This window comes from Dermacentor silvarum, chromosome 2, assembly GCF_013339745.2.
Source record: "Dermacentor silvarum isolate Dsil-2018 chromosome 2, BIME_Dsil_1.4, whole genome shotgun sequence".
Taxonomy (NCBI): domain Eukaryota; kingdom Metazoa; phylum Arthropoda; class Arachnida; order Ixodida; family Ixodidae; genus Dermacentor; species Dermacentor silvarum.
This window is the reverse complement of record NC_051155.1, coordinates 250602346-250623808: the sequence shown is the minus strand read 5'-3', so window position 1 is coordinate 250623808 and position 21463 is coordinate 250602346. Positions and strand designations below refer to the sequence as shown.

The window sequence follows — 21463 nt, the reverse complement described above, 5'->3', positions numbered from 1 at the left end:
CAACTAGCCCGATATAAATTATTGCTGTAGGTGGATACCGCTTTCATATGGTATCACTAATTCGGACAATAGGGAGAACGTCAGCGAGCGTGAAACACGTGCAAGCTGCCCGTCCGCATGAGCTCAAGGCTGCGGCTACGAGTCTGCAGTGGAGCACGATGGAAGGGCGTCACCATCTGGTGGCTGCCCAAGGAGTGGTGACAGCAGTAGTAAGCGCACAGGGCGGAGAGTTTTCACAACTAAAGCTAGTCTAGTAATGTTGCGTCGGGTGGCGAGGCGCGCGCTCACTAATACGCAAAATAAAGCCATCGGCTCAAAAATGAGCTAAGTGACTACTACTTTTCGGTGTAATCGCACACTGAGGGTTTGTCAGAACTTCGCAGCATGAACAGCCAGCAAGCAATCGTGGCCAGCGCTGTTGGCGCAGTCCGTTCGTGTTTCGGAGGGTGGTGCGGTGTAAAGCTATGGGCACAGCCCCATTCGTTTTCGGAGAGGTGGAAGGGCGACGAGAGAGGCACGTGAGTCTGGCGATGCATAGAAGGTTGGAAAACAGCGCGCGGCGACGTGCAGAAGCTCAAATTAGTTTTTTTTTTCTTTTCAAAGATTTTGCTTTCCATTCACTTTCAGAACGGACACGTAGCCAGACTATCGTTACAACCGATAATGCGGCACGCGGGGCATTGTAAGCAGGTTATTTCACCATAGAAAACATACAAAAGTTGACGATGCAGCAGCTTCTCATTGTTATATCCGATATATTGTTAAAAGCGGTATTGTTATAAATTGGTTTGACTGTACAGACTCATCGGTACGTGGCCACTGTGGTCAGAAATGGAAGCCTTGCCCCTCTTATTCAAATGCTGAATGCCATAGCCACTAGAACCATTACAGCAAGCTGCCAAGAAATTCACAAAGACCAACTCAGAAGTTCATGAACTACTTCGTCAGTGGTATTACTGCTAAAACTTTCTAGTCAAATATGACTAGCAAAGCCTAGAAAAACCCCAAAGTTAGATGTTGCTGGTAAACCTACCTCACGGTCTACAGCTACATAGAACTGCTTGATACCCTCAAGGGTAAGCTCCTCCTTCTTCACCAGAATTCGGATGGGGTTGCGCATGAAGCACTTTGTCACATCCAGCACATCCGATGGCATTGTAGCCGAGAGCAGGATCACCTACGAACAGGACACAAACCAAGTTTCACACACAAGGTAATGGGAAAATGAAAAGCCTACTTTTCTTTCTAGCTACTACCAAGTTTTGCTGTGACCATGCAAGTACTAAGGCATACCTGAATGTTTGAGTTAAGTGTCCGGAAGACGTCGTAGATCTGATCTTTAAAACCTCGGGACAGCATTTCATCAGCCTCATCCAGCACAAAAATACGGATGTTGTTTGTTCCTGGAATGCAGAATGCACATCGCCATTAAGCATAGATGACAACAGAGTCCCAGAGCTACCCACATTCAAAGATCTAGGCTCCTTTTTATGCCGAAGACAATATGCCATCTATCAGAAAGCAATGCAACGTACATATGAGAAAGCAATGCAATGTACTTATGAAATTACTCTGAATAGGCACGCTCGAAAAACTGTTTCCAAATTAAATAGAATATTTCAGGTTTCTAAGTAATGCGAAGTACCAAGGTTGCATGGAGTCCATTTGGCGAAAAATGCTTATTTACATTTTGATTTACGCAATTCCATAAACAACAAGAATACGGTTCAACTGAGAAGCCTGAGAAACTGAAGTCTAATCCAACCTGGTGCTCCGTGACAATAATGAGACAAAGGTCACCACATGCCCGTGGTACTAGTGTGTTGTTTGTTAAAAGAGCCAAGTGCAATAATACAGCACTGCCTACTGTTTAAGGGGGGACGCGGGGATCAGATCACAAAATTCGCAAGAAAAACATATTTTTGGAAACCACGGGTTTCGGTATCTAACTCCTAACCTATGCTGTATCCAAATGGTTTGGCTCAAAACTCACTAAAGTGTCTGGAAAATTTAGTCAGTGCGCAGGGCGAGAAATCGAGCTTTAAATCGCGCAAAATCACCATAGTTCACGGGGCCATATCTTGTATATCTCGCCACCGAGCGCCGCCATTCCGCTTGTCAATCCGTCAGTCGTCGCCATCTTGTAACAAACGCACAAACACAAAAGTGCGGGTCTGCTGGAGGTAGTCACACGGGTCCTCCGATAAAAGTGGGTCTCCGAATGGCTGCTGTGCTGAAAGGAGTCTTCCTATTGGTTGCTGCTGTGGCTGTGGGCAAGATGGCAACCACAGTTGTCTGCTTCGCAAACCACGCCGGCACCTTCACTTGACACTCAGAATTCGGATTTCTGAGAACACCCCTGGTTAGTGATTGATCATCGCTCGTTTGATAAGAAATTCTGGGCGAAGCAGAAGCACACCTTTGGAATAAGGAAGCGCAAGCCTCCTACGGCTAAACAAATATGGCGATTAGCGGAGGAGCACTCGACTGAATGTGCCGCACTACCTTGCACCGTGTGCCTCTATGGTGACTCCAGCAGCCAAACCGACAATCACTATGTGCCATCGGCCCCAATAATGCAGTCGACGGAAGACGCGCAAACGGAGGCTCCCGCGCCTCGGCCGCGCTAATCAGTAGGAGATATCGCATAGTTAGAGGTGACGCGGGTCGAAGATCACCGTCGCCAACAAAGACGGTGGACTCGGTTTCTGATGCATTGTGCAACACGGACACGCCGCCTCCAAGCGAGCCCCAACCGTCGACGAGCTACAGTGTGATAAAAGTAGTCACCTGACCGTTGCACCATTCAGACGCGCCTCAAGCCGCATTTCGTGTCAGCAGTGATGCCAGAAGCACGAGCATTGAGACTCCCTTCGCACGGTGTCCGCAACTGAACGGAAGTTCAATTTGATGGACCAGCCAGGCTATCAAATTTAAAAAGCCCACCAAACGAAGAAGCAAAAGAGCAAGAAGATGCCTGACAGCAATGATGCTAAATCTTGCAGCCCTGATGCGTTTTAATAAATCTGCACTGTTTGCAAAACTTTGCAGCCCATTTTCTCAAATTTTTTTTTCAGTCACCTCGCTAGTTGGACATGCATAGCACAACAATGGCTGGACGGAGGACATGCAAGTGCTTTCAGAGCTCATTACACCTTGTCCAAACGTGCGAGTAGTGTATACGGTGTTTCTATTAAAGCGGGGCTAGAAATGTATTCCAAGCTGTCCAAACTTTCCACTTATCAATTATATCGGGATCAGTGTGCTTTTTGTTCTTTATTTGGCAAACATTTTCAAGCAGCGGCTTGTTATGTTTCTGACTCAGTAAAGTTCCTCGGTTCCTGGGTGCGGCCACTATCCGATTGTTTATTTTCAGCCTAATCGCTCGCGGGTGTGCTCTGGTGCAATAGATTTGTTCTTGCTGCGCACAAAGCTTGGAATGTAAATGTTCTATACTTTGCAGTAGCTTGAAGCAAAGACATATTGCTAGTCCCTTGCTTAGCCTGTGGACCGTCACGAAACGTTCTGCTTCCAACATTCGTGTCTTGTCGGTGTAGTTGGCGTCACTCACACTTCAGCACATTGGTTCAAGTGTGTGCCCATTCACTTAATATTGATACGTTGGTGATAGGGTGGGCGTAAGTTCGCTTGCGAGTAGGCGTGGACGTGTGTAGATAACGTGCAAGAAGCTTACTATGCCTGTAAGTGGCGCTACTTCTATTTGTAACAAGCGGTACCCCTCCATAAGTGCCCTTTAACTGCCACTCTCGAGACAACTCGTGAAACCACCCACGCGCACCCCTTGCTACTCCCGAGTATACTCGTGTTGCTTTTTACTCGCTCCCTGCCACTTCCGACACAACTCGTGCAAAAAAAAAAAAAAAATTGCATTCATGTCCCGCCATCTATGGAGAGGTCACCTAAACACAGATTTTGTAAATTAAATTTTAGACAACAGATAGAGTGCCCGTGTTTACACCCGCGTCGCTTCGTCTTGGCAGAGCGCAGCAGCCATGGCGAGTCAGCGTGCCACGTGCGTCCGCGCTTTGATGGACGAAGAAATTCAAAAACTGCCGATGAATATCTTTACATGTCCTGTGAAGTATCATGGTGCATTACTAGCATGAAATTTCAACTGAACGAAGATGAAAAAAATACCCGGCAGGGGGTGAGGAGCAGTCAGAAAAAAACCCGGCAGTGAAAGGGTTAATATGTGAATCACTATTCTTGCAGCGAACTACCGCACACCTCTTCCATTTATCGTTGCACATTTTGCAGCACTGAATTGGGCACAGTGCATTAGCGAACAGTCAGTTTGAATTTCCGACAGCTGATTGCACCGTACCAGGCCAGAAGCAGCGTATTCGTGCGCATTCGCTGAGGCAACTTATGGCACACCGCCGAAAGTGCAATCTCGTTCCTCTAGAGCACACTGCTCCGCGAAAAGGGTCAATAGAGCAATCGTGGCTAGATAAGCTGCTCACACAACATTTGCAGTATCCCTATTGATAAAATTCCAAGCAACACACGAGCTGTGAGACATGTTATTGCGGAAAACCCTGCATTCATTTCGACACTTGAGGCAACGTGTATCCAAGCAAGGTGACGTGTAGATAAACAATGTTGCATTTGTCACTTGTCTTAACTCATTAGGGCCTAGTGCACTTTTAAAAGTACAGTACCATTTTAATTTGCAAATAAGTGAGTAATACACTGTGTTCCTTAATACGCCATTTTGCTAAGAAGGGTCCTGCTAAGACAACCACACTGTAGTTTTTTTTGTCAGCTGCATAACGTGTTTGATCTATTCATTGCCAAACTTGGAAAAGGAAGGTGCTGCTGTATATGCACATTATTTTTTTGCGCAGCATAGCATGTGCTTCTTTAAGTCGAGGTTTTTGTGGAAGTTTCAGAAAAAAATGGCATAAACGATGAATGTACAATGTTCCATATACAATACATATTTATAGTGTCACAAGACAATGAATGTAGGTGTACTTCATAAAGTACACTGGGCCTGTGTGTATGCTAGAGCATGGGTTCTCAAAGTGGGTTCCGCGGAACCTACGGGTTCCGCAGGCCCCTGCTCGGGGTTCCGCGAGCCACTGATAAATTTTCCCTGGTCCCGCTCTCGACAGGTGTCTAAAACGGCGAACACGAGGTGCGCTTGATCCAAAGAACCTCCATTACCCATGCCCGAGTGTCAAAAAGCACATCACAGTGCGTAATAGCAACGCGCGAACTGCGCAATAAATACGCAAGCAGCTTGTAGCCACCCAACCTCTGAGAACGGGCAGCGCGCCTAAGCTTTCGCACTTGAATCTCGGAGGCCGTAACTTACCACCATGCGCCTTTCTCCTATTTGTAGATAGGGTAGGTGCCGATAGCGTGCGCACTGACCTATACGTTGGAGAAAAAAAAAAAAAATACGCGGGAGCACCGCAAATGCGCGCTGCAGAAGAGCAAGAACGGCGTAGCGTCCAACCGAAACGAAGCGGCGCAGTCCGCATCGCCGTGGTCCTCAGCTTGCACCGTGGTCCTCAGCGGCAATCGTACGCGGCACGTGACTGACAGCAACGCCGAAGCGCTTCGTGCCTAATTGTGCCTTTAAAGCCTTTATTCTTGCGTTTATCGCCGCGCGTAACACCGCGTTGGCGGCTAGCCGCGTGCCTCCGTAAGTGCGTAGTCGCTATCTCTGATCGCAGTTTCGTCCGCAGCGGTTGCGCAAATAGTAGTTTCATTTTCACTCGATGCGCGCGTCGGCTGCGTGCCTTCACAACTGCGTAGTCGCCTCCCATGGCAGCGTCGATAGCGACCGCAGTTTCGTCCGCACTTCTTGCAGGGAACGGTAGTTTCGTTTTGACTTGGTGCGTGCGTCAGCTGCCTGCCTTCTGAACCGCAAGGTCGCCGTCCATGATTGCGTCGATAGCGGCCGCGGTTTCGTCGACAGCGGTTGCTGCAAGCAGTAGTTTCGCTTTTACTCAGTGCAAAGCTGTCGAAGATAAAAAGCACCGGCTACATCGCGATGGACGGCCAATTTGTTGTCGATCAGCTGAGTGGCGAAAAAATAATCGGGATGTGCGCCCGTTGGTGCAAAGCGCGTCTCAGATGAAAACGCGCGCCGCGAAGGATGTCGCGAGGCCTTCGCCGCTGCTAGCGCTAATCAGTCATGAGATGAAGAGAATTTCAGCTTCCGCCCTGGTCTTGTGCTAAATAGAAACAAGATTTGACGATTCATTGAGTAAATAAAAGCGTGTTTACGTAGTGCAGCATTTGTTTGTTTTCTTGATACCCTCGATAATTCGGTTAAATCGAGGGGGGGGGGGGGGGGGTTCCTTGGCACTTTATGGAGCTTAGCAGGGTTCCCTGGGATGAACGTTCCTGAGAACCCCTGTGCTAGAGGGTTGTACTTGTTCTTGAAGTGTATTTCAACAAAATACTTTTTGCTGACTACAAAAACTTCAGAGACCGTTGCAGGCAACAAATATATTAACGATCAGGTAAATCAACACTGCTATTATTCCTCCTGGTTCCACTCTTGCTGCTGAGAAAGATGACACTCTTATCTACTCTGTCAATAAAATAGCGAGCAGTGTTTCAGTTAATTTAGATATATATAAGACAGGCAGAATTTTATTACAAATTCAGGGATGGGAATGTCCAAAGTCATTTTGGCGCAATTTCTGGAGCAGGTCAAAATGCGTTTTGGAGCAGCTTGGAGCAGACTAAATTTTATTTAGGATCAATTTGGAGCAGATAAAATTTTAATTCAAAGCAGTTTGGAGCAGGCCAATCTGAATTTTGCTGCAATAATGGAATACGGCAACGCACTTCGATACCACAACGAAACACAGAATAAACCAACAGGAAGCTCGCAGTGGATGCGCACTTCGTAGCTATAGAAATATGGAAGAGTGGGTCGAGCAGGAGCTAGGCGCATGCTTTCCTGTAAAGCCGGAAACATCGGTTTCACTACAATCTAACTATATATTTCCGCGCCTACGCTCATGACGATATCGGAAAATATTCTCAAATTATGCGGTCCAATCGACACTGTAACATAGTTTTTGTCACCATATGTCACCGCAGACGAAGAGAGCCGCAATCAACCCTGGGCTGGTATAATGTAAAACTATTCCAATCTGTTTTCGTTGCGATAGCAATGATATGGACACTCCAGGCATATTTCTGGTGTCGCCTTCGCCGTGATGTTCAATACAAAGTCCAGGGGCGATAAAATCACTAAGCGACTGTATGTGCAAGTGAAAGCGAGAGGATGAGCCGACGATGGCGGCTCAATCTCGTGTGCACGAGGGAGGAAAGCGGGGACGAAGCACGCAGTCTTCCATCGCGCGCAAGGCACCAGGAAAAGGGGTCGTTCTGCTCTGGCGGCTGCTGCGTATGGCACGGCCACGCGGGCCCTATCTTGAAAGCGATCTGCGATAGGGACGTAGTGCAAGTGTTAATAGCTTCGTCTGCGCCGTTTTTCACCGCTTAGTTCGCATTTAAGCGAGGCAGCCCAAAGGTGAATTCGCTTGCTGCTGCTGCCGCGCTTGACCACTCCAGCGTTTTCACAGCGATTTTCTGCGGTAATCAAGTCAGATGTCTTCATGTTTACTTGTGCACACGTGACACCATTCTTGTAAATTTAGTGAGTGAACACAAGTACATACATGGACACAAGTACACAAGTTTATACGGCTGATATAACTACTATTCTTGCTGCTTATAGCTGTCTACTAATTTGCTATCACAATCGATACTTCGCCTTTCGGGCGTTACTGCGGTGTTTTATTGCAAATCCGTCATTAGCCCTTCGCGATAGGTCAAAATGGCTCACACGCCTCGCCCATATGGGCATAAATACAGATTGGAATAGTTTTATGTTATACCGGCCTTGGTTGGGGACACAGATGCCCGCGCGCTTCACCCGCTGCAGCACATGCCTCCGAAATATCTAGATCGCTCATAGCGCTCTCAGCCTACTTTTTGTTGTTTTGCACTTCAGCTAGGGAGCGCCGCGCCACTCAGCCCACTAAACGATATTCTAGTACTCTAAACACCCTAGCCATTCCGACAGCAGCGACAACAGCTGGCATTGGCTGCGTGCGCGCCTGCCACTTGCCGGAAGTGCTGAATAGTGCAGTGGTCCAGTGTTATACGTGCGAAAATTACGAGAAACTGCGGAAGGTGCCATCGAGCGTTGTTCGTAATGTTAATGGATGTACTCTTTTTCGAGGAACAAATCAGCTCGCTGTTAGCGGCCAATGCCGAAGCCGTTCTGTCGCAGCGTGGCGCAATTTCGGTCAATTTTCTGTGTTTGGCGCAGTTTGGTACAGGAATTTGCGTCTATCAAAAATGAGCAATTGGCGCACGAGTCCCACTCCTGAAATTGGAAAATAGGTGGTGGAAAATAGAAAACAACAAAGACTATCTACATTCCTCTGCCAATTGAGATGAGTTATGCAATGAAACCCACATTGGGGAACCAGACGTAAACCCCATCTCTTGAAAGGTCAAAACATTCAAACAAAAATGTTTCCGAGCAAACCATACATGAGTGTAATGCAAGAACCGACTTAAATATGTTGCCGAGAAAACCATAGATGACTGTAATGCAAGAACCGACTGTTAATTGAGCAAACGCCAGCAGTCTGTTGAATGTTTGAACTACCAATGAACCAAAATGCTGAATGCATTAGTTTTGAATGCCTGCATTCATCGTAAATAGATCTGCATCAATAATAATTTTTTATTGTGCGCGCCTCTGAAAGCAACACTAAAGTCCTTCCCTGTTACTTGATGAAATCATGCTACACACATGGATAGTAAAAACACCTCCCAGCAAAGAATACTTCCCACTAAAACGCTCATTTTGCTACAAGAAGGTTATGCAGGGCTTATGCAAAGTACAATATCGTAGTGTATCAAAAAAAAAAAATTAAAGGCCACTCATGAACTTTCACAATGTAGTTACAAAGTGAAAGTATCAGCTCACAAAAACAATTAAAAAAACCTGGTTGTTCTTCTTGGGCCTTAATGGGTTTATAAACTTGTTGAAAAGCAAGTACTCCTCTGGCATGTGGCTTCTTGCACTAGCACAAAAGGACAGTGCCAATAACATCAAATTTCAGTTTTTCTAAGCATTTTTTTGAAATTGTGCCCCCTGCCCCCATCTTTCAACTTCAGAACCTTTCAGAGAACAAAATGAAGCTTCCGCAAAATGTGACGTAAAACTGTCCTGAATTTTTTATAGATTTGACGAATTCGGGCTCATTCTACGATAACAAAATCATAAAACGAGCCCGAATTTGTCAACTCAAAAAAATTCAGAACAGTGGGCCGGTATGCTGGTACACATTCAGCATGTGCACCGTTTGCAACACTGCTTGCCTTGCCACTCCAAGCTTTTCCTTATGAACTGATTGATATATACACCAAGTACTGTTCAAGCTACGTTGCTCAAGGTAATGTCAGAACACCTGAAACTCAATTTGCCCTGTGCCATAAATTTCAAATTGTGAAGATAAAATGTACAAAATAAAAAAAAGCTCTCGTCAGCTTGTAAAGCATGCTACTTCACCAGACAATAGCTGCAAGTACAAGAACTGGATGAAACATCTGGGATGGTATTTTGTAGCGATGCCTTATGCTTTATTCTATACTAGTCTTATCCACTGCTCCCGGCCGGCTGATCCCATTGATAACGTGAGCAGACCGTCGCTCTGACCACTAAGCGCAAAAAGGCATTAGCATCCAAAAAGGCATCGCTAGAAAATACCGGCCCTGGCCAAGACTATATTGGCCACCTGTCCATCGATCTATTCCTGCAGAGCTCATGCTTTGATTAAACAGCATTCTACATTCTAAAGCACAGCAGAGGTAACTAGAGCTACTATGGTCAACTAAACCAGATTTTTATCACCTGGGTTGTTTTTTTTATGCTCAAAAATCTTCAAAAATACTTTTTGCGTGCCACACTTATCCATGACCGAAAACTGAACAGGCAATCTTAAGCTCAGCATAATGCCATTACGACAAAGGTACTGTGATGCGTCAGTTCATACTTAATGATATGTTGCATCAGTGATTGAGGTCCCATGGCAGAAGTTCCATTGGCACCTCACCCAAAACCAGTGCCATAATTTCTGACCTTGCGACATCTGCAACCGTCTTGAATGTGTACGGTCCCAGTGCTTTTAAAGGTCAGTGGCATGCTAACTACATGCCACAAAGATAGCCGTCAAAAAGCTTTTCTGAAGTTGGTACACAACCTGCCTTAATAACACAAAGCTGCATGCTACAATTACATTATGGCAAACTGCTAGTTCTCAACGCACATTTGTCTTTGCAACAATAATGGAAGTACAGTAAAACCTTGTTAATTCAGACTCGTCCTCTGGTTCCGGCAGGGCGTATGCTAATATTAATGGATTCAAAGTCTTGGTTAATTCGGGCAAATCTGAGCGCTAAACGCCGAAAATGTGCAACGCAAAAGAGCCAAAGGGGGGCCAGTGCTCAACCGAAATGAAGCAGTGGAGTCCGCATCGCCACTGTCATCAGCGCAATCGTACGAGGAACGTTTCATGCCTTTATAGCCTTTAACCTCGAGTTTACTGCCACGCGTAACACAGCGCTGGCCATGTGCATTCTTAACTGCATTGTCGCCATTCATGATCACGTCAATAGCGCCCACATTTTTGTCCACAGTGATTGCGGCATAGCGCCCACATTTTTGTCCACAGTGATTGCGGCAAGCAGTAGTTCATTTTCACACTGGCTGCGCACACAATGTCACAATCACGGAAACGGCCGTCAAGGATGACGACCGCTAGCGACATCTCGATGGACGGACAATCTGTTGCCAACCAGCTCATTGGCAAAAAATCAGGAAGTGCAGACGGCAGTGAAACGCATGTCTTGGATGAAGCTGCGAGGCCTTTACCACTGCAAGCGCCTATCAGTCACGAGATGAAGAGAATTGCAGCTTGTGCACTGCTTTTAGGCAAAATGGAAACTGGGTTTGCCGATTCATGGAGTAAATAAAAGTGTGTTAATGTTGTAAGAATTTTTTTATTGATTTCTTGATACCCTCGATAATTCAACATTCGGTTGATTTAGACATTTTTTCCCGGTCCCACAAAATTAGTAAGATTCCGGTCCGAATTAGCAAGGTTCTACTGCACAAGTCTACCTAAGGTGCAAATGCTGGCATGCTTGTGACATCCACAACATCATAGAAGGTTCCTAAAACATGATGCCAAGATTAATTAAGTTGAAATGCACACATTAGAATAAAGTGAGGTAATGCCCAAGTACATAGCTGCCAGCCATGTTGCAGTTACCCTAGTCAGTTGGAAAACAGCAAAGGACATGTTTTAAACAGCATTACAGTGTGAGTAAATAAGAATGCCAAGCTTATTAAGGGGGGACGCGGGGATTAAATCGCGAAAATCGAGAGAAATATCAATACCTAATCTACACTGTATCAAAATGGTTTGGCTGCACACGCCAGTGCCAGAAAAAAATTTGTCGGTGCGGAGGGCGAGCAAACAGCTTTAAATCGCGCAAAATCGCCACAGTTCACGGAACCATATCTCGTCTTTCCCGCCCCCAAAAGTTGCCATCTTGGTATCATTCGAAAGCTGAAAGCTTCACCATTGCGCTTCTCAATTCGTCGGTCATCGTTATCTTGTAACGCACAAACAGAAAATAAATACGGATCTGCTGCAGGTAGTTACACGGGCCCTCCGATGAAAGTGGGCCTCCGATTGGCTGCCGTGCTGAAAGGAGTCTCCCCATTGGTTGCTGCTGTGGCAGTGGGCAAGATGGCAACTGCAGCAGCTCTCTGCTTCGCATCTTCACTTGACACGCAGAATTCAGATTTCCGAGAGCTCCCAGGTTAGTGATGGATCATCACTTCTTTGAGATTAAATTTTGGATGAAGCAAGTCGTCGGAATACGGAAGCACAAGCCCCCTACGGCGAGAAAAATACGGTAATTGGCAGAAGTGGAGGTGCACCCGACTGAACGTGCCGCACTGTCTTGCACCATGCGACTTCAGCAGGAAGCCGACAAATGCCCTGTGTTATCGTAATCAATAACGCAGTCTACGAAAGATGTGCCAACAGGCTCCCGCACCTCGACACACAACCACGCGAATCAGTAGCAGAGATCGCATCGTTAGATGTGACGCGGGTCGAAGGTCACCATCGCCGGCAAAAACGGTGTACTCAGTTTCTCATGTATCGTGCGACACGGACACGCCGCCTGCAAGCGAGCCCCAGCCATCGACGAGCCTACACTGTGATAACCGAATTCTCACCGGACAAATCGTCGCCCGAACATCACATAAATTCTGACGCGCCTCAAGCCACATTTGACATGTAGTGGCTGTGCAACCCCGACTATCCTGCTTGCGGAAAGCGTAGCACGACTACAGCTTGATGGATATTAATGAGGTCTGTTGCATTGTATTCCTTAGTAAATTCTCTACACAGTGACATTCCTATGTTTCTGAATTACTATCTCATTTTTTTACTCTTCGCTAATTTGACATAATAATGACTGCTTTATACAAACATGGATATAATGTTCAGTGTAAAAAAAAAAATCAGGGAGGTATTTGGAGAATGAACCACAATTGGCTAAAATATAAAAGCTACTGTGGGCTTTCTACCATGTTTTTTAGTCATGCCAGGCTTTCTGCAAGTTTGGTACAACAACGATGCAAGTCATAACTACTGGAAGTATCTTAATGAATCTTTGTAATTAGTCACTCAGCACACATCCTAATAAACATGTCAAATGTCATTGCTCTACAAAAAATAAAGCATTTCACCTCTGACCTCCACCTCCCCCCTAAGCCCACAAGTAGAATATCTTCCCACTTTGTTCTTGCCAGCTAGCACGTTACAAACCTGAAAAACTTGGTGTGTGCTTGAATGGCACAAAGATCAGGTGGACAAAGGAGCTACTCTGCATAAGTGGACCAAGTGAAGTCTTCTAGTTGTAAATAAATTGTGGGGCATTATGTGCAAAAACCATGCCCTTATAAGGAAGGCCAGGTATGAGGAACCTCAACATAGACGTAAAAATTGTGCAGTAGGCTGTTATGTCTATGCTGCATCTTGGTTTGCAAACTCGCCTTGCAGCATATGGAATGTGCTTTAGTGTGGCAATAGAACAGGAGCCCTGTGCACTTTGCTTGAAGAGATGCATGCTTTTCTAGGTATACCTTCCGATTAAATTTTAAAATTAGAACCTCTAACAGTGGGCACATAATGGCTCTTGAAGCCTATCTTAGCGACAAAAGAATCAGAACTCACGGAGGGCTTTGCGGCTGATCATGTCAAAGACGCGCCCTGGAGTGCCGACAACTACATGGACACCTTTCTCCAGTTTGCGGATGTCCTCGCGCACGTTGGTGCCTCCGATGCAGGCATGGCACTGGGCACTCATGTAGTCACCCAGGGCAATGACCACCTTCTGGATCTGCTGTGCCAGCTCGCGTGTTGGCGCCAAGATCAGTGCCTGGCACTCCTTCAATGATGTGTCAATCTGCTGGAGGATGGCGATCGAGAATGTTGCCGTCTTGCCAGTGCCCGACTGGGCCTGGGCTATCACGTCCATCCCTGAAGAAAATAGAGGTTCCAACCCCTTAGTAACTGCAGACATTCACATTCACACATTTCAATACATGCAACTGCGGTGAACATAAATGTTACACAGTTTTTGTGAAGATACACAGTAACCCCACTCCGAACCCATCCTGACAGCTGCAGCCTTTGTGCTACACCACTGCTAACATAGAAAATGCAATTGCCTCCATTTAGCACGAGACAATGTGACGTCAACAAAAACAATATTTACAACGAAATAAAATGTTTACACCCCATTTCATACTAAAATACCTACGGAGCCACTTTCACCATGAATGAAGGCTAGATAAGCCATTACGCGAGAATGAATGGCAGGTCACGATGAAGCTCCTGCACCAGCTCACTGTGACATGGATTTTGACGGCATTTAATCGAGCCAAGTCAAGTTTATCAGTAAAGATAAACTATGCTGTATTCTCAAGGAGCCTAAGACTGCACTTTTTTAATACTCTTAATATGCCAGAACAGCCTAAATGTCCACGAAGGTTCATCACATCGAAAGAATTTCAACACAGAATTGGAAAAATGGAAGCTTGGCCCTCTGGATTGTGTGCATGTAAAGCAAGTCCGAAAAAATTCGAACTCCATGTTCTGTTCGTATGCAAAGGGAACCTGACAACCACATTGTATAGCATATGAACATTAAAAGCAGTGCAAAGAATATATTAAAATAGCAGCCAGAAAAGACTCAAATTTAAAAAATAAATGGTTGTGTGGCAGGCTGACACACGAGGTTGATGTCACCTGGCTCTTTGCACCGGAGAAAATACAGGCATGCAGCTGTGTGCCGATCACCGTGTGTGTTAACTCCCTGGTAAATTTGCTATCACGAATTTTTTTTGGTTAAAACTGAATTTGCAGAAAACATTTGGCATGCTTTGTTTTTTTCAGTTTAAACAAGAAACATTCAACCATACTGATATGATATAACAAAGGTCAGCATACTAACTCACAATCAACCTCTAGGCACAAAGCACAAGTGTCGAAGGGTGCGAGTGGACACAAGTATTAACGTGACTGTCAGGCAGGCGGTCTTAGTATGTTCAGTATGCCTTAGTACCAGCAACTAGATTCGGGTGAGCGCGAGTGGTTGCTGGTAAGGGTGAATGGAAGCAACTATGAACCTGAGTAAGCGTTGGAGATTCGAGAAAAATGTCAGCGAGTGCAACAAGTTGTGGAAAAGTCACCGTAAAGGTTATTTTGGGATTCTGTAACTGATGCACAATCTCTGAAATCTTTGCAAGTCTTGAATCAATATGAGTTGTAATAACACATCTGCGAGCTGAAGTTATACTGATGAACACACAAAAAGGCGTTTTTCTGCAACATGCAGCTGATGTTCAAGTTTCCAATCACAGCCATCTTGGTCTCGTTCGTCACAGCCAGGGTCTCGTCGTGCGACCGCTACCCAGTGTGCTGAATAATGGCTATGAAGTTGTAAGAAGCCCGTGAAAACTTGTTTCGATGCACAATTCCATTAGTCAACTGAGACCGGTGCCCGTGCGCGCGTCATTCCATTCGAGAATTTTTTTTGTCGCCGTCTGCTCGGGCATGTGAAACTAGACAGAAAATTTCAAATTCAGTTGTGCTACAAATTGTAAACTCGACAAACAGAAGAAGAACCGAAGGGCGTTCAACTCTCAAAAGTTCGCAACAGCTTTGGAAGATCTCAACAATAGTTTACTACCTGTGCCTTCAAAGCTTCCCCCTGTGACTGCGGAATAAGTTGGGGGATGCTAGGTTTGGCAACTTGTAGCCATATTGGCTACTTTTAGAGCCTCCTGATGACCGAATAACGTGGTTGGTGACTTGGCTACTTTCTAGCTACTTTTCGCAGTGGTAATTTGTATAGGTAGTACCGAATCACACTCCCTAGAGCAGCTGTCTCGAAGCAACAGTACCAAAGGCTAGATCTCACCCACGCCTTTCCAAGCGCTGTAACCAAATTCAGGAGCTTAAAACGTATCATAGACGCCATGTTGCCATTGAGTTTCCTATAGGTGGCGTACAACAGCTCTCCTGCAACAACTCAAAGGCTATGCTTTTGTGTACATTGGCTGGAAGCAATAGGTGGTGCCTTGATCCCGATCTCAGCAACAGTCCCCTCAAGAGCGAATTTCGAAGATAATGCTTCTTGGCACCAGAAGCGACTGCAAGATTAGAGATTACATTCTGGGGGCTGAACTGCCAAAACTAGGATTTGGTTATGAGGCACTCCGTAGTGAGGGACTCTGGATTAATTTTGACCACCTGGGGTAAAGAACTTGCAGCCAATGCATGGTACATGGGCGTTTTTTGCATTTCACCCCCATCGAAATGCAGCCGCCAAGTTCAAGATCCGAAAACACATCATGGCAGCCACGATTTAAACATATAAACTAGCGCAGAAAGAGGCACCAGTGTCAATGCCAGTTTCTTAAAGGGCCTTGTGACTCAATTCCAGGGAGGGTAGAATTTGTGTGACATGATATCGAGTGAGGATACTGCTAAGAAGCAAACGCGGTGCAAGGACAGCGAGAAGAGAGCTCATTGTACTGAAACCAGTGAAATCGCAACTACGGGAAAGCACGCAAGCGTGCAATAAATATTTTCAAAACATTGTGAGCTTGTCATTAGGGTTAATTGTGATACAATATGTGGTTTGTTTTGTTCTTGTGTGCCCTCAGTGCAACAGAAAACTACAGGGTTGGCCTTTTCTTATTTCTTACGTCAAAATACATGACATTTTTTGGGCTATTCTTCGGCTAGTTTTTCTCCCAAAGATGCGGCAACCTGAATATGCTTAACCCCTTAACCATTTCAGACGAGCATAACTCTTCTTTGCCGAACTGTCCCAAAACCGTTTTGGACGAATGTGGCTTGTCCGCTCGCGATAACATTTCCTTGCGAGCGTTTTGAACGAGATTGCTTGTTTGCGGGCTAGTTGGTGTGTCACATGACAGATGGCAGCACTGGGCAGGTAATTGCTTTCTTTGGTCAACCGCCGTTTCACATTTCTTTGGGGGTCAACTCTTATTTCATAAAAATGGCGTCCGGTGGAGGCAACACATATGTTGCTGGTGCGGCGTCGCAGAAAATCCTTTCGCCGTCGTGAAGCTTTTTGAAAGATAGTGATTCAGACACCGAAGTTTACTTCGTTTACTGGAAGCAAAAGTGATAGCCATGACTTTGAAATTAGCAGTTCATTAGATGAGAAGACTGCTCAGAAGTCACTATTGCGAGTGCACATTGGCAGCGCATCGACATGAATGAAATCCCCACAAAGCCTCCTCGGTTTCCATTTTTCAGCATCCCCGTTAAGGCGTTCAATATAACATCACTTGATCACTTGACTGAGTACAGTCACCAGTTTCTTGACATTTCTAATCACTAATCAGAATGCTAATTTGACTTAGTATGTGGTTGAATTTTTTTTTTCAACATTGAAAACTTTTTTTTTAGAAAGAAAATATTCTATATCAAATTTTTAAAAAAGTAAGCACTTTGGGCATACAAATTGTCGAAATAACAAAATGGTTACGGGGTTAAATGAAAGATTTTGAAAGTGGCCGTATCCATGCAACATTCTAGCATGAAACTCCAGCCTGCTGATTTGCAGAAGGTGAAGGAGGCCCAAGAAAAACCAAGACTATGCTTCAATGCCAGCCACCAAGCAAAGATCCGATTTACTCGCTCGCGCTAACGACGCAGCTGAGGAGGTGTCAGTGCACCCCGCAAGCCTCGATTCTATAAGTGCTCTGCTGTCTTGTGCAACGCACAAGTTGTGTGGTGGCGATGTGACAGGGGGCAATGGTGTATGCGACTACGGTCTCGCCATAAGGATTGTTATCTCATGCACAGGATGCCATGTAGGCACAGAGTTCACTGCGCAAGAGCAGCGGCTAAACGTTCAACCTGTTCCTCAAGAACAATGCACGCAAAATGTGGAGCACAGGCAATTGGAATTTGGCCCCAAATTACATCTTTTGCAATAAAAGACGGTTATCTGTACACAATGCCACATTGGCTTGTGGAGCTCAAGGCACATGAGCGGCGGCCAAACGTGCAACCCAATCACAGATATTCTGGCACACGAAATGCAGAGCACTGGAAATCGGCAAATAGCACTGAACAACTTTTTTCTTGCGACAATAAATGTTTCGCACCATGGCATACATACTGGGACATGCGCCAGGGGCATACTAGCCTCTTACAACTGGTAATGCAAATATTCCTGAATAAATCAAGTACAAACCTCATTCATACTTTTCGAGGAAAAACGCGAGAGAAAAACATACTAACCAGGAAAACGTACCATCAGAAGTAATTAAAAAATTTGACACTCAACTGTACTTGATATCTACGTAATGTAAATCATGGCACGACACTTGAGACACCAATGCACGCTGAGCTGATGGGGCTCCGGCGGCCCGATACACCTTTTGTTGTTTTCCTATTGCATAGCATTTTACAACAGCAACAGAAAACTGAAATGAAATGGAGCTGGCGGGCAACACTGAATGCCGCCAGAGCAAAATATGACGCTCGCATTGCGCCACTTGCAGCAGAAAATGGTGGCACGTTTGGGTAATCGCCTACTAAAAGTGTGCAGTACGCTTCCAACCGCACTACACCCAACGCACTGTAAAACTTAAAGGTGGAGATGCTTATCGCAATGGGGTTGGCGGTGTTCTTAACTGCACGCGCCTCGTGCATTTTTTTTCGTTTACATGGGATCCAGCGGCCATAAAACGTGTCATACGATCACAGTTTGGCGATGTACTGAACGTTGGTGCCCAAAGATTACGTTTTCCAGGAATGTATGAAGGTGTAAAAATTAAGTGCAACTCTATCAGGTCATCTTTTGTGTTCTCGATCGTGAACGTTGGTACCGGGAAATCGTATGTAATGGGATCGGCTCAACGAGGTTATATTGCCTGCTTTTCTCAATTTTCTAGCTTTTCTTTAACCCTGCTTGTTTGTGGCAGAAATATCTTTAGATCTAGGGCAGCTACAGCTTGAAGTGCTGGAAACAGATTCCTTTTTTTCCCCCTGTAAACACTGAAATTTCTAGCTGATAACTGGCTCATTGTTATTGGACTTGAAAATTGCTAGCAGCACTTCACTTAAACATTCCGCTGTCAACTTATGCATTACTATATCTTTCTGCCCAGTTTATTTTTTGCCTCTTGTCTCCACACATATTAGCAATGAACTGAATGTAGCAGCTAGTTTGACCAGTGGTCAGGGCATACTTGATGGTTATTGGATTGATGGTGAATTAGGCGTTTTCTGGCGCAAGGGCCAAAGAGCACCATGGTTATTGGATTGACCAGGCTTCACTAGTTTTGTTTCAAAGAGGCACCAGCGTCATATCAAAATGAAAACATAGCCCTTACTGCATCAGTCAGTGGCCGTATAACGTGGTCAGTGCAGGGGAAGTACAAATTAAGTAACAGCGCTCTGTAAAGCATACAAATTTTTGGTTATTTAATTATTAGTCTATAGGTTGAGTAGCAGTGCAGCAAAGTAATAATGTCATGTAAGCTTTCAATGCTGTGAATTAAAGTCTATCAAAGTTTCCCCATTTGCCACTTTTTAAACATGGCTTTCTTGATAGAAGACAAAGGTGTTGCAAAAAAATACATTGCAGATCCTGCTTCCTTCTGAAAGCATCCTTTACTTTAGAGCTTGCTTTTGTTCCATTTACAGAGTTGCAATAACTCTGGTATTGATTAATGAAAGTTTTTGCATTACCCAAATAAAAAAAACTATTTTAGACGTTCCCATTAAGCGAAAATGTCCGTTTAAGAGATTCTAATGTACTACAAAAGTATTGGCAATTGAATATCTATGACCCGAGTATCCGCTGACTGGTAGACGATATGCTGTAATGACTAGTATGCCAATGTGAAAGTGGCCGTTCTAAACAATGCAACAAAAAATGGTACAGGAGGATTACATTATTATTACATGAATTATTATGATGGAAAATTAAAACATCACTGATATGTAGGTAAGATTGGTGATGTCGTTCGTGAACCCATTTCTGCTAGCGATATAGAAGTATGTCACTGTGTACAGACTTGTGAGCAGGGCAAAATGAACATTTTAAAGTTCAAAAGCAAGCGGAAACAGGACGCGTGTACCATGTTTCTAGGTGGTTTCTTTCGCAGAGGGCGCTTGAATGCAATCATATAGTTCACATGAATGAAACTTTAGAAGCGTGGCCATATGGCCTAGTGGTTACGACACTCGCTTCGGGACCAGGTGTACACGGGTTCGAATCCTGCTTTTGCTAGAAACTTTTTATTGTTGGTATCAGGCTTTTTTTTCCCCTTTCTGTTTGGCAGCGCGGTCGGATGAACCCCGGGGCCGCGGCGGAAGCCAGGGTGCGGGGTGCCAATGAGATGCGGCGGTCGTTGAGGTGGTGCGGAGCGCAGCGTAGCAACACCCCAAATAAAGAAAATACTGCTCCAGTCAGGTAGACTGCTCCCTCCCTGATAGCGAGATTATATTTGGATCATCAAAACAGTGATGTGTTTATTTAGAAATGGTATCGATCCCTTAGCATCAGCCACAGTCGTGCCTAGTCACCACCAGCCCAGCGTGTTCTCCGTTTTAACGGCGGTAGCTAGAAACATGGCACGCGCGAGCGGTGCCAGAGGTCGAGCACTGGGCTTGGGCGCAAACAAATACGCAGACAGGACCTTGTCAAGAAAGCTCGCAAAAATCGCATTAGGAATCGTTATGACGGAATCTTCGGCGAAGCAGAAATCTTTGTGAATGAGCATCTGTCCAACAGTAAAGTGGCTGCTTCACAAGCAGTTGCAAAATAAAAAAAAAAGGGGGTGGGGGGGGATTCAGTGTCAGTTTGTGAGGACGAAGAATGGAAGGATTTTCACGCACAAGACAGTCCAGTCAAGTGGTGCACATTGAAACAGATTCTGACCTTGGCATGATTACCTAGGGTGCTAGTGGTTATATTCTGTGTTACCTTTTCTTGTACACGCGATACTGTATTAAGGATTTTGTCTGCCAGGCGCAGTCGCAGGGCATGTTCACTGCTATTCCCCTGAATGTATGTTCCGCAGCCCCTAAGCTAGATGAGTTAAGCACGTTCTTCAATGAATTCAACTTCCTGTTCGATGTGATCATGTTGACTTAAATGTGTTATGAAGGAAGTGCTAGGTTAAATATGATTAACTACAATCACTATTTCATCAATCGAAGTGGCCTGCATGGTGGCGGAATGGCAATGCACGTAAGAAAACCGTGCTCTGCAACATAATCCCGGAATTTACATACACAAAGCTGATTATGAAGAGCTCTGCATAAAGAGCAATACCAATATGTACATAGCGTTTTACCGCACACCGTCTGGTGATGGAGTGTATTCTTGGAATTTATTGAAATATTAGAATACTCAACATTTAATTGGTATAACACTAATAGGTGGCGACATTAACAAATTTTGATGGATAATTTGACCTCCCGGGAATTCCTCAACTTCCGGGAATTCCTCAACTTGTGGCTACAATAACGTCATTACTACGCTGACACGCATAACGACAACTTGACAATCCATACTAGACTTGTTTATCGTCAGCATAGACACTGATGTAGACGCAGCTGGCACGGTATGCGCCGGCTAAGTGACCACAGTCCTGTCCTTGTTGCTTTTCCTAACTACTGGAAAGGAAATAGCTTGCCACGATATCGTTAAACATAGATGTCTAACAAAAATATGACCTCATTCTGCATGCACATTCTGAGGAAAGATTGGTCTTCTGTTTATGATAAGCTAGACACAAATGAGGGCT

General features: G+C 45.1%; 1 protein-coding gene across 1 annotated transcript in view; it reads right to left on the bottom strand.

Moving 5' to 3' along the window:
• LOC119443128 (eukaryotic initiation factor 4A-I) overlaps positions 1 to 21463 on the bottom strand; it is a 44251-nt gene that overhangs the window by 13904 nt on the left and 8884 nt on the right. The window contains exons 4-6 of the mRNA XM_037708280.2: positions 13329 to 13634; positions 1294 to 1403; positions 1034 to 1177 (exon numbers count right to left, since the gene is read on the bottom strand). Coding sequence (XP_037564208.1) covers positions 1034 to 1177; positions 1294 to 1403; positions 13329 to 13634 — 560 coding nt within the window. The remainder of the gene's footprint in view (positions 1 to 1033; positions 1178 to 1293; positions 1404 to 13328; positions 13635 to 21463) is intronic.